This window comes from Malaclemys terrapin, chromosome 12, assembly GCF_027887155.1.
Source record: "Malaclemys terrapin pileata isolate rMalTer1 chromosome 12, rMalTer1.hap1, whole genome shotgun sequence".
Lineage (NCBI taxonomy): Eukaryota > Metazoa > Chordata > Testudines > Emydidae > Malaclemys > Malaclemys terrapin.
This window is the reverse complement of record NC_071516.1, coordinates 1,339,297-1,351,935: the sequence shown is the minus strand read 5'-3', so window position 1 is coordinate 1,351,935 and position 12,639 is coordinate 1,339,297. Positions and strand designations below refer to the sequence as shown.

Below are 12,639 nucleotides of genomic sequence, written 5' to 3'. Positions count from 1 at the left end.
ATTTTACACATGAACTCCTATGTGAAAAGCACATTCCTAGTGTCCCCATCAAAGTAAAGAAAGTAGAGAAGCAGGAACCTCTCACTGTCAAAGGTGCAGGTGCAATGGTAGCACCTAACTACAGACAAATGGAACATAATGCCAGTCACTGGACAAGTGCTACTGATGAATGTGTTTTGCACATTGTCCAGTGGTAAACCATTTTAACAGGGTCATCATTTAAATGCTAATCAGGCTTTAACGTTAAGATGTTTGAAGAAAGATGTGAACAATTGCAGTGCAAGGTGTGAACTGTCTAACTGCAGTCTCAATTGCTCTCTAGGGGGTTTGTTTACAGCATGAAGGCCATCAAACTTCATTTTTAATGAAAATACAGATTTTGATTATGAAACTACAGTAGTTAACGCTAAGGAATTATGATGATGTTTGATTTTGACCTCTTTTCTAGTTTCCAGGCAAAGTCAAAAGCTCCTTTCCACCTGAAAGTTTGCATGTGCAGTCGCCTGCTGGAAAAGAATCTCTCTCTTTTTGGGGCAAGGTGTCAGGCAGGTGGGATGAAGTGTTTATGAACAATAACATGAAAAGTGACTACTAGTACCTGTCTGTTGGAATCACTTTCTAATGCTTTTACGACCTTCAGTATTCAAAGGGAACACCGCAAAGCTTTATATTTTGCTACTACTGAATTTTCCTTTTTTGGATATACAAAAGGCATCCACATGTCTAAAAGTGCATCTTATCATGTTTGTTTTACACTAATCTGATGCGTGAGCTTTCTCCATGGCAAGGATATCCCAGACTCTAGCATACCATGCTGAAACAGTAGAGGGATTCTTTTTTTCCCACTCATTGAGCCAAGACAATCTTGCTTCTGCTGTTTTTACTATTGAAAGAAACTGGGTAATTTTAATGGAACATTTAATGATTAGTCTATTTGTTCTCAAATTTTGGACCAGCTGTTACTGAAAAAAGGATAGATGTGTTCGGTAGATAATCTTAAAATTATTTACTACATAATGTGACCCTTCAATGAACATGGCAAAATATCCATAGATACAATTCATGAGGAGCCCATAGTCTGTGTATCATTCACACATCATAGGCAAAGCTTGCCGTGTTCATGAACTCTGTGCTCCAAAGCCCACAACAGAGAACTCTGGAGCACCATGAGGCCAAGCCTTGTGGCAACGTGCCAGGGTGTCAAAGCATCAGGACAAGGACATTGGCATCTCAATGCCACAATTATTATTTGTGTTACCATAGCACCGAGGAGCGCTAGTCATGGACCAGGACCCCATTGCGCTAGGCGCTGTACAAACACAGAACCAAGACAGTCCCTGCCCCAGAGAGCCGACAATCTTAGCACAAGATAAGAGATGACTAGTTGATATAGCACAAGGGAACAAAGAGACGATACTGAACAGTATGATGGGCAGTGGCCTAGCCACGGTAGGCACCACAGAAAAGGAGAGTTTTAAGGAACTACAGAACTAAAGTTCCCCCAGAGTCCCTGGGAGGCGGGAGCCTGGGGCACTGTTGGCGCTGCCAGAGCAAGTGGTCACCAAAATAAAAACAAAGCAAAAGACGACCTAACTGGAAGGCAGGGAGGGAGCAGAAAAGACCCCAGGAAGATGTGCCGAGTGGGAAGGTGACGTACACCTACACAGGTGCTGATCTCAGTCAAGGACTGAAAGGGTCCAGTGGCGAGAAAGTTAAGCTACATGGTGGCATGTGGCCATGGGAGGGGAGATGGCTTGGGCTCTTACTCACTACCACTGTCTTTTCGGACCTTCAGCACTTGGGGAGTCCCATTCATCTCAGGCCACAGAGCCGAGAATCATCAAGGAGAACCCTGCACCTGGGGTTTCTACTGTTCCAGGCAGAGAGAGAGAGAGAGAGAGAGAGAAAGCTGAGGGGACAGAGAAGGACAGATGATAGATGGGTCTGAGAAAAGACGTGGATTCAGTAACCACTCAGTAACAAGGTTTCCAAACAGCAAGAAAAGCATCAAACACACATTTTAATCCTTGTTTAACAAAGTGCCTGTTAACAAATGGCTTAATGCCATTCTTTAAATTAAATACTGTTTACTCCTCCCACTGCTCATTGGCTAAGCTTCCACAGCAAGGCAGAAAAATCCCTTTTACCATTTCCAAGCTCAGGAAAAACAAAATGGACAGCAAACACATTCTCTGTGTAACATGTTTCACCAGAGGGTTTATTTTAGATCCTCAGATCCCTTGCAATACAGATACAACAGAATCCCGGCTCCAAGAAGTTTCCAAACCCGCTTGAGACAAGATGCAGAGGGGATGAAGGGTTAGAAACGTAGTAAGGCTGGGTTGGAGGGTAAAGGACTCTGCAAAAGCCAGTGCACAACACGACAGAGCAAGGAATTTCTCTCTTAAATAATTTTTTTAATTGGCTAATTTCTTGAGGACATCACAGAGGAAGTGGGTTTTAGGGGAGAAAGGACAGTGGCCTTTGGACCAGCTCATGGAGAGCTTGGAATAAAGCCCAGAGACATTGCGGGAGAGGTAGACAAATGAGGTACCTAGGCTGTCACTGTTTGCAGAGGGATGTGATAAGTGACCAGGATGGTTAAGTAGGGAAGGACAAAGTACCGTAGGGCCTTGAAAGGGAGGAAAGGATTGGAGGTAGCGGGGAAAGAGGGACCGGCATGATATGGCACAATAGGAGGCTACAAAGAAGCTCTTTGTATAAAAAGCAGTTCTGTCTGGGATGGGGGCCCAGGGTGTGTAGAGGGGGTGAGCTTATATGACAATCAGGATGGGAAGAGAGGAATGCTTTCACTACCTGGACAGAAGGGAAAAGGTCAGCGCTTAGAAATGCTGTGGAGAAACATGCACTGAGCCTCATAAGTGTTGAAGCAGATCCTGCATCTGCCCTAAGGGCCCTCCTCCAAAACCCAGGAACTCTGTTCCTGACAACGTGCATCTTCCACCCCCACATCGTCAGGGACTCAGAAATTACTACTAGCACAAATCTACAAACCCACCTTTCCGTTCTATCGTCAACTACACTGCCAGGGCTCTGCCATGAGCTCCTGGCTCTTTTCTAATGGAAGCGCAGCTCCTATTCCTACTCTCCTGTTTGATCAGCTCCCACAGCAGAAACGTTCACCCCTGACAAAAACTCCATGATTGGCATGTGCCAGCAGGCAGAAAGCCCTCAGAAATCAATACTTCTGAAATGCTGCCACTCCACTCCCAAGTGGGCACAAAGATTATGAGAATACCACTAACAAAAACATGTACTGCAGTGCCCTGAGCATGGCCCATAACTGTCAACTCATCTCTGGACAAGCAGGGGGCACACAATGGGGCGGCATGACTCTGGGATAACAGAGCACAGTGAGGCACTGAGAATCAATCAGGACACTAGGATCGAGCACATTTTCCCCTAAGACTAGTGTGCGTGCGTAACATTCTATACCTTGGGGGAGCGTACTGTAACCCCAGGAGCGGCGCCAGGGTTTTTACTGCTCTAGGTGGCAGCACTCCCTCTCAGTAATCAGTGACAGCTCCTCCTCTGAAGTTGCGTCCTCGGCAGCAGGGGTCCTTCTGATCTGGGTCTTCGGGGCACTTTGGCGGCGGGGAACTGCTCAACCTTGCTGGGAGAGACTCAGCAATGCCCCCCAGACATGCCTGGACTTTTGCTCCCCAAGCACATGGACTGAGGGTATAAAACAGACAGCGTGGATAAAGAATGGGCCCTTCTCCTGCCCCCACCTCTGCTGCAAGCAACCAGGACACTGAGAAGATGACAAGACTCCAACACAGGAGATTGGCCCAGGTTTAAAGAATGAACCTGAAGATTAAGGACTGCAATATCCAGTGGGGTGAGAAAAACTGCTTCATCTAGTTGCTGCCCAGTCTAATAATGTTGAGAGTTCAGACTGTGTGCTTATATTTTATTTTATTGTGGTAACCACTCTGACTTTTTGCCTATCACTTAATATCACTTAAAACCTACCTTTTATAGTCAATAAATTTGTTTAATTGTTTATATTTACCAGTGAGTTTTTCTGAAGTGTGGGGCAAATCTGCTCAGGTTTGCAAAGGCTGGTGTCTGTCCACTCTCCATTGATGAAGTGGGGAACCGATGAATAAATTTGCACTGCCCAGTTTGAGCAGTGCAAGATGGTATATTCCTGGGGTACAGTGCTGGGGGGATTTGGCTCGGGTACCTGTCTCGGTGTGATCCATGAGTGGCTCTGGGAGCATTCATGCAATAGAGCTGGGTGTGGGGCTCCACATGCTGTTGTGCTGAGTGATCACAACGCCTGGACGGATTGCTGCCGGTCACTAGCAGGGCATTGTGAGGGACAGCCCAGGCTGGAGACAGTTCAGGGGGCACAGCGGTCCCACAGTCCCAGGCTGCACCCCGGGGATGCCACCACAGCATGGACACCAGGAAGATATTTCAGTATTCCCGTTCTGTCAGTGGCTCACAGTGGCTATCCTCAAGCCGTACTTCCCCAAAGCACAGAACCGCTATTGGGTTGTATCACTGCTGGCGAAACATTTGGCAAGGCCCAGGCACACGTACACATCAGGACAATGGCCCTGACAGACTCCAGGGGAACCCCGTTAAACATCCCAATTAACTTAAATGGCTATAAACCCAATAACTCACCTGCCCAATGATGCAAAACATAGAAAATTGGACTTATGGAAATAGGATTTAAAAAAAAACTCTCTATAAAAATTATCTCTAGACTCATCTCTCTCCGTCCCTCATTTCCACTGACCAATAATGATCTAGAATTATGTGAACAAGGAGCCCAGTACGTGCCACTCTGCTTCACTTTACAATATAAATAATAATTAATAACCTAGCCCTTTTGTAGGGTTTGCAATACACTGGCTAATCCTCACAACACACCCATGAGGTAGGCAGACAGGCATTGTCCACAGACTGACAAGGACGAAACTGAGACAAAGGTTAAGTGACTTTTCCAAACCCACAAATCAAATCAGTGGCACAGCCAGCAGACCCAGGTCTCCTGCTCCAAATCGCACAGCTTGGCATAGTGATTAAGGCTCCTCCATAAAGGGAATGAGGCAGTCGTTATTTCCCCCTGGGAATAAGATTCCAAAACAGCCTCAAATCTATCATCGGAGTGTCTCACCAGATCCCTCGCTCCAGTTTTATTATGCAAATCCAAGTAACAGTGTAAAAGAGCATCTCTTCCTCACCATCATTTAGGAAAACAAGGAACACATCTATACATAGTGAATGGAACCTGAATTAGCCAACCTTGGTATAAATCATAACTAGCCCTGGAGGGCAAGTATGCATCCTCCCCACATCAGAGACAAGCAGCCACACCAGGCCTGCATTTCTTGTTTTGTTTTCTCATCTCCCTCCTCCCAGTCCTGTTGTATTCAAGATGCAGAGCTCATCTCAACAGCGATTACAGCCCAAACATGCCTTCCAGGAGCTGTCTTGCCAAGCCATTGCCTTCATTCATATAATGTTATCAAATTTCTAATGTTGGTGCTCTAAAGCAAATGTACTGTTACCAGCTCACTACTGACACATTTTTCAGGAGGAAAACAGCTGCTCATTGAATCTGTCGCTTTTCTTCCCTGCCATCCAGACTCCCTCTCAAACACAAACTCCCCCTACCCGGCTGCTTTGCAGCATTGCTATTCTGACCATAATAAATACTCTACCCTGACTACAGATGGCTGGTGTTAGTTCAGTACGGGGTCTGAACCAGTAGGAGGTAATGTAACACAGTCTTGGAGGTGTCATGGTATTCTCCAAATCAAATTGAAAGAATGTGAAGAGCAATTAGATAAAGATACAAAAACCAACAGCAAAAAATTTGTAAATACATCAGGAAACCTGCCAAACAACCAGTGGGGCCACTGGCTAATCGAAGGGCTGAAGGAGCACAGGAAAACAAGCCCATTGTGGAGACGCTAAATGAATTCTTTGCATTGGTCTTCACTGCAGAGGTTGTGGGAGAGACACCTCCCCCCCACCGAGTGATTCTTTTTAGGTGACAAATCTGAGGAACTGTCCAAGACTGAAGTGTCAGTAGAGGTGATTTTGGAACAAATTGACAAATTAAACAGTAATAAATGCCAGAGGGTATTCACTCAAGAGTTCTGAAGGAAATCAAATATGATACTGCAGAACTATTAACTATGGTATGTAACCTATCACTTAAGCAAGCCTCTCTACCAGATGATTGGAGGGTAGATAATGTAACACCAATTTTTAAAAAAGGCTCCAGAAGCAATTACAGGGCAGTAAGCCTAACTTCAGTACCAGGCAAATTGGTTGAAACTACAGTAAAGAGCAGACATATAATTAAACACAATCTGTAAGGGAAGAGTCAACATGGCTTCCGTAAAGGTGAAATCATGCCTCACCAATCTATTAAAATTCTTTGAGGGGGTCAACAAACACATGGACAAGGATGACCCAGTGCACTTGGACATTCAGAAAGCCTTTGACAAGGTCCCTCACCAAAGGCTCTTAAGCAAAGTAAGCAGTCATGGGATAAGAGGGAAGGTCCTCTCATGGACCAGTAGCTGGTTAAAAACAGGAACAAAGGGTAGGAATAAATGGTCAGTGTTCATGTGGTGAGAGGAAAAGAGCAGGGTCTTCCAAAGATCTGTACTGGGATCAGGGCTGTTCAACATATTCCTAAGTGATCTGGAAAAGGGGTAAACAGTGAGGTAACAAAATTTGCAGATGACACAGAATAACTCAGAATAGTTAAGCCCACAGCAGATTGCAAAGAGCTACAAAGGGATCTCACTAAACTGGGTGACTGAGCAACGAAATGGCAGATGACATTCAATATTGATAAATGCAAAGTAACACACATTGGAAAACATAATCCCAACTACACATACAAAATAATGGGGTCTAAATTAACTGTTACTACTCAAGAAACAGTTCTTGGAGTCAGCACAGATAGCTCTCTGAAAACATCCGCTCAGTTTGCACCAGAAAAAAAGACAACAATGTTAGGAAGCATTAGGAAAAGGATAGATAATACAGAAAATATCATAACGCCACTAGATAAATCCATGGCATGCCCACACCTTGAATATGGCATGCAGTTTTAGTTGCTCCATCTCAAAAATGATACATTAGAAATGGAACAAGTACAGAGAAGGGCAATAAAAATGATTAGGGGTATGGAACAGCTTGCTTATGAGGAGAGATTAAAAGGAGACGACTAAGGGGAGATATGCTAGAGGCCTATAAAATCATAAATGATATGGAGAAAGAAATAGGGAAGGCTTATTTACCCCTTTGTGTAATACAAGAACTAGGGGTCACACAACTAAATTAATCAGCAGCGGGTTTAAAACAAACAAAAGCAACTACTTCTTCATCTAATGCACAGTCAACCTGTGGAACTCATTGGCATAGGATGTTGTGAAGGCCAAAATTATAACCAGGTTCAAAAAAGAATCAGGTAAGTTCATGGAGGACAGGTCCATCAATGACTATTAGCCAAGGTGCCTAAATCGTCAACTGCCAGAAGCTGGGGATGGATTACTCGAAATAAGAGTTACGTATTTAAGATCCACTCATACTCCTCACTGGTTTTGCCAACCGTTTGAATTGCCCCCCCGGAAAGTTCAGCTAGGAAATCTCTGGTGCAAAGCCCAACCATCACTGTCAGTATTTACAGTTCTCCCCCAAGATGCATTTCAACTATATATACTGTATGCAGAAAAAAATGACAACTGACAGCAGCAGGAGGAGATTAGACCAGACCCAGCTTAGGTTACAGGGTCCCGGAGTACTCCACTGAAGCATTCTGTAAAGCAAGGTCTCCCAGAGGAAAAAGGAAACAAAGAGAGGAACTTTAGCTGTTACTAGTTTATTTCTGCAATGCCTGATGTTCATTGAGTCACACTTCAATGCTCAGAGCCCTGAAAACACTGCTTTTGAGGTGACATTTGTAGTTGCCTCATTACTCTTTTCAAAGGAGTTTTGCATCAAAGAGACAGATCTTCAAACAGCAGACACATGTACACATCTACAATAACTTATTAACAGCCACACAGGAAACGGAACCACTATGAGCTGCGGGCACTGAAATAAGCAAAGCAGCTGTGTGAACAGCTAACACTGCACCAAGGTGACTGCACAGGCTGTCGTGCATTTTACGCTGCTGGGGAGTAATGAAAGGGCTGGTGTTTTATTCATAAACCCGAGTGGGCTTTTCAGAAATTGACTTTCCCCTTCCACCTCGCCCTGTAACAGGACAGACTCTGGCTGAGTCCTACCTTCATGTTCCTTTTCAGTTGTTCCAATTTTTTTCATCTTCTTTGGAGACTTCATGAAGAGTGGGAAGATAGTCCTCAGACCCAGGATGTCAACGAACTTGTGACAGTTGTCTGTGCCCTCGGGTCCAATCATGGCATGGTCCAGTACCTTCAGAGCACTGCTGCGAGAGATCTTTTTTTCTCTGTGAAAAGAAAATACCCGTGTTCAGGATGGGAGTGATGCATAGAGCTATGGAGTAAAGATTCATTTATAGAAGTTTGAAGAGGCTGTGTGAAAAGGCAAAATTAACATGGCAAAAACAAATGAGAAGAGTCTATACACAAATTCCTCTAAGTGTCTTGTTTTGTGATAAGCAGAAGTGTTAGCTCCCTGGATCTCTCCCTTTCAAATCAACGAGGGCAAAACAGCCTTTGTGCTCTTCCGCTACAACAAGAGCGGTCTACTTCCAGACTGTCTTGCAAGAGGCCACACACAGAGCACGGTGTTCTGTGTGCTGCACCAAGTACTGTTACACCATAAGGACCAGGATTCAAATTTAGTGTGAGGTCAGCTGAGAGGACATGAGTAGAGTAGCCACCGTTGGGTTCCTTCTGGACAACAATGCTTCCATATCATGAAAGCAAGGAAGGGTTCCTGGTGATGTTAACAAAACCACCACTAAACCTGCCACATTCAGAGGCAAATGGAAAAGGCACCTCTTTGTGCAGGCTTTCCCACAACAGTACGCTTGTTTTCACAGCCCCATTCGCAGGCGGCCGATGGAGGGAGCAAAGGGGGTAGTTGCCCAGGGGCCCTGGGGATTTAAAAGGGCCCAGGGGCCCCTGGCCGCTGCCGGTAGCATAGCAGCACTAAGGCAGGCTTCCTGCCCGCCCTCGCTCCGCAGCGCTCCCAGAACCGGCAGGACAGCCCTGCGGCCCCTGGGGAGGAGGTTTCTTCATTCACTGCCCCTGCCCCAAGCACTGACTCCACAGCTCCCATTGGCCAGGAACTTCAGTCAATGGGAGCTGCGGGAGAGCGTGCAGACCCCCTGGGCTCGCCACCTAAGAACCGCTGCCAGAGGGATGTGCCAGTCTCTTTCGGGAGCCGCCCGAGGTAAGCGCCGACCCCCGGACTCCCTCCTGCACCCCAACACCCCCTGCCCCATCCCAGAACCCACACCTAAACTCCCTCCCAGAGCTCGCACCCCACACCCCCTCCCGCATCCAAACTCCCTCCCGGAGCCTGCACCCCTGGCCCCCCCACACACCCAAACTCCTTCCCAGAGCCTGCACCTCACACCCCCTCCCACACCCCGACCCCCTGCCCCAGCCTGGTGAAAGTGGGTGAGGGTGAGGGAGAGCGAGCAACGGAGGGAGGGGGAATGGAGTGAGCAGGGGTGGGGGCTCGGGGAAAGGGCGGTGCAGTGGGCAGGGCAAGTGTCTTTGGGTTTGCACGATTAGACAGTTGGCAACCCTACCGGGCGGGCATGGAGAAGCCCTGGCCGTGCCAGCAACGCAGCCAGAAGCTCGCTGGGCACCAGCCAGTGCAGGTGCAGCACCGCCCAAATATCAGGCGGACCGCGGGCACAGCTTGTGCATGCATGGGGCCCATTGACTGTCCTGCCATGGGGCCCAGAATTGCTGTCGGCGGGCCTGCCCATTCATCTGAAAAGACTGTCGACCTGCTTCGTGGTGGCAGGGAAGAAAGAGAGAAAGAAACTGATTAACTATAGGGAGGCTCTCAGATACGCTAGAGATGAGGACCATGGGAATACCGGGAGAGACAGCTGTACCACAACTTCACTTATAGGGTATTGAAAAATAAACTGCCTTGCACAAATTGACCCCAAAAAATAACAGCACTGTTAAAATATATTTTCTATGCAGAGTAATATTTAATAAGAGTCCAGTCCTCAAAGTGTTACACTAGGCACCTTAAAATGTCCCCACAAGGCTATAAACAGACCTCTCTCCTAGCAATGAAGGAGGCTTGAAAACTCTTAACAAGTGTCGCACTCACCTGAGCTGGGAATCTGGCTCTCGCTATGATGAGATTTAAAAATTTTATTAAGACGATGTTTAAAAAAAAAAGTGAACGGTACAGAGTTTAAGCGTAGAAGTTTCTGGTTATCAGGGAATAAGGTACAGATTACTAAAGGCATGTTTCAGTGCCTGCATCTAGTATGTTCTGTTCATGCTAATCACCCTGTAAACAGGTCAGAGCAGGGAGCATAGCTTGGGAGAAACTTCTGTTTCTTGGGGTACCACACACAGAGCAAGTCAGCATTTAAATACTTAAAGAAGTTTCCCACACAACAAAGGTAGTGGAATCAATAATGGTTACCATTCCATAAAGCAACTTTTTTGGCTAACGCTGAATTAAGAGAGTCTTTACCACATATGCCAAGTTCCCAGTTTGGCCTTTCGCTGACAACCGTTAACAACATCAATAGCAATGAATACACTACATTTTTTCCTGTTGGGGACGATGTCAAATGTAGCAGAGAAAACTCAGTCCCCTGAAATCATGTCTTGGAGGGAAGCAGAGGGATTTTCAGACATTTGGTTTTAATAGGAATTTGTAATTGTAATGTTTGCAATTCACATTGTAGGCAGGTACCTCAGAAGTAGTATTTTAAATTCTATGCACCTCACGAAAGTATATAGCCCATCGAAAAAGAGTTACCCTGCCTAGTGTAACTGTGGATGTTTTCAATATACATTAAATGTCCTTTTTTTATATTCTGCTAAGACCTTGGCCTTGCTCATGCAAGTTATGCATTACATTAAAAAAAATATATAAAAATTGAGATCTGGGGGTTCAACCTTTTCCTTGCCCTATCCGTTACCTGCACACCCTTCCCACTTCAAACTCTCCCTCACACGCTGGGTCAAAATAACAAAAAGCTAAAAAATAAAGTCCTTTTTTTGGCTGAATAGCCTAAGAAATATTTTCAGAGGGAAGTAATTGCCTATTGATCAGCATTTAGGCAGGTTGCACAGAGCTATCTCTGGAATATTCATTGGATTTAAGTTCAGGCTTTTAGAGATCAATAGCTGTTTGACTGGACTGTCTAGGGTTGATTTTATTTGAAATATTTATTCTACTGGAGGGCAAGTAGTTTATCTTAGTCTCATCTGGGTTTATTGAAGTATCTTTTAGCTGAGCACTAATTCAAACACAAGCAGACGTGCAGCCCAGCAAATAGAGAGCGAGCTCCGTTTAAAAGAAGGACTCTAACGCACTATAATCCAGAGTCTCCCCATTGCACATAGCACCCTGTGGTTTATTCCTTCGCTGCTGTTCGACATAAGAGACGTATCCTTTGTAAAGTCTATTTCTTTAAAAGGATAGTTGCCAAGATTTTCCTGACCCCACATTAGCATAAATGTAAAGCCAATTATTATAAACCCTGTCTCTATACATCATCCTGTCTCTTATAAGCAAGGTTTTCTAAAGTCATTCAGTCCATCCCAGTCCATCGCATCCCCGTCGTGCATCTCTCCCATTACATTACGCAGAGGTCAGAGTACACGTTGTAACTCTTCCCCCCACCCCCCACCAGAGCTGTAGTGTTATTTTTAATAGCAGCACTTACCGTCAGAGTAACAATCAACCTCCTGTGCACACTGCTTAGGGACAAAGGAATTGTATGCATCTACCAGGGCCACTGCATGTGCTTCCCATTCTCCTTTCTAAAAGGTTTTCACGCTTCAAATTTGTATTTTCCCCATATACATCAAGAGAAATAAATAATCGTGGTTTTTGTAAAGGGAAATCATGCATCACCAATCTACTAGCATATTTTGAGGGGGACAAGCAGCATGTGGACAAGGGGGATCCAGTGAGTATGTTGTATATTAGTCACTTTGAGAATCATAGAACTAGAAGGGACCAAGAGATCATCTAGTCCAGTCCCCTGCACTCAAGGCAGGACTAAGTATTATCTAGACCATCCCTGACAGGTGTTTGTCTAACCTGCTCTTAAAAATCTCCAATGATGGAGATTCCACAACCTCCCTAGGCAATTTATTCCAGTGTTTAACCACCCTGTTAATAAGTTAAGAAGTTTTTCCTAACGTCCAACCTAAACCTCCCTTGCTGCAATTTAAGCCCATTGCTTCTTGTCCTATCCTCAGAGGTTAAGAAGCAGTACAGCATGCTTGATGGACTAATGGACAGACCCTGCGAGGCAAACACTGGGTAAAATGTCTATGCTTAATAAAAAAAAGATTCAGCAAGGAGACTAATTCTGAGCTTTGAAGGGATCATTGGGAACACCAGGACTAGTAAACAGATGAGAATGTTAAGAATCATGAAAGATGCACCTTGAAAGGACTATAGACAAGCTCCGTGGAGCTGTGCACA

At 45.3% G+C, this 12,639-nt stretch overlaps 1 protein-coding gene across 1 annotated transcript in view; it reads right to left on the bottom strand.

Moving 5' to 3' along the window:
* CTNNBL1 (catenin beta like 1) overlaps positions 1-12,639 on the bottom strand; it is a 97,287-nt gene that overhangs the window by 32,349 nt on the left and 52,299 nt on the right. The window contains exon 11 of the mRNA XM_054045968.1: positions 8,292-8,473. Coding sequence (XP_053901943.1) covers positions 8,292-8,473 — 182 coding nt within the window. The remainder of the gene's footprint in view (positions 1-8,291; positions 8,474-12,639) is intronic.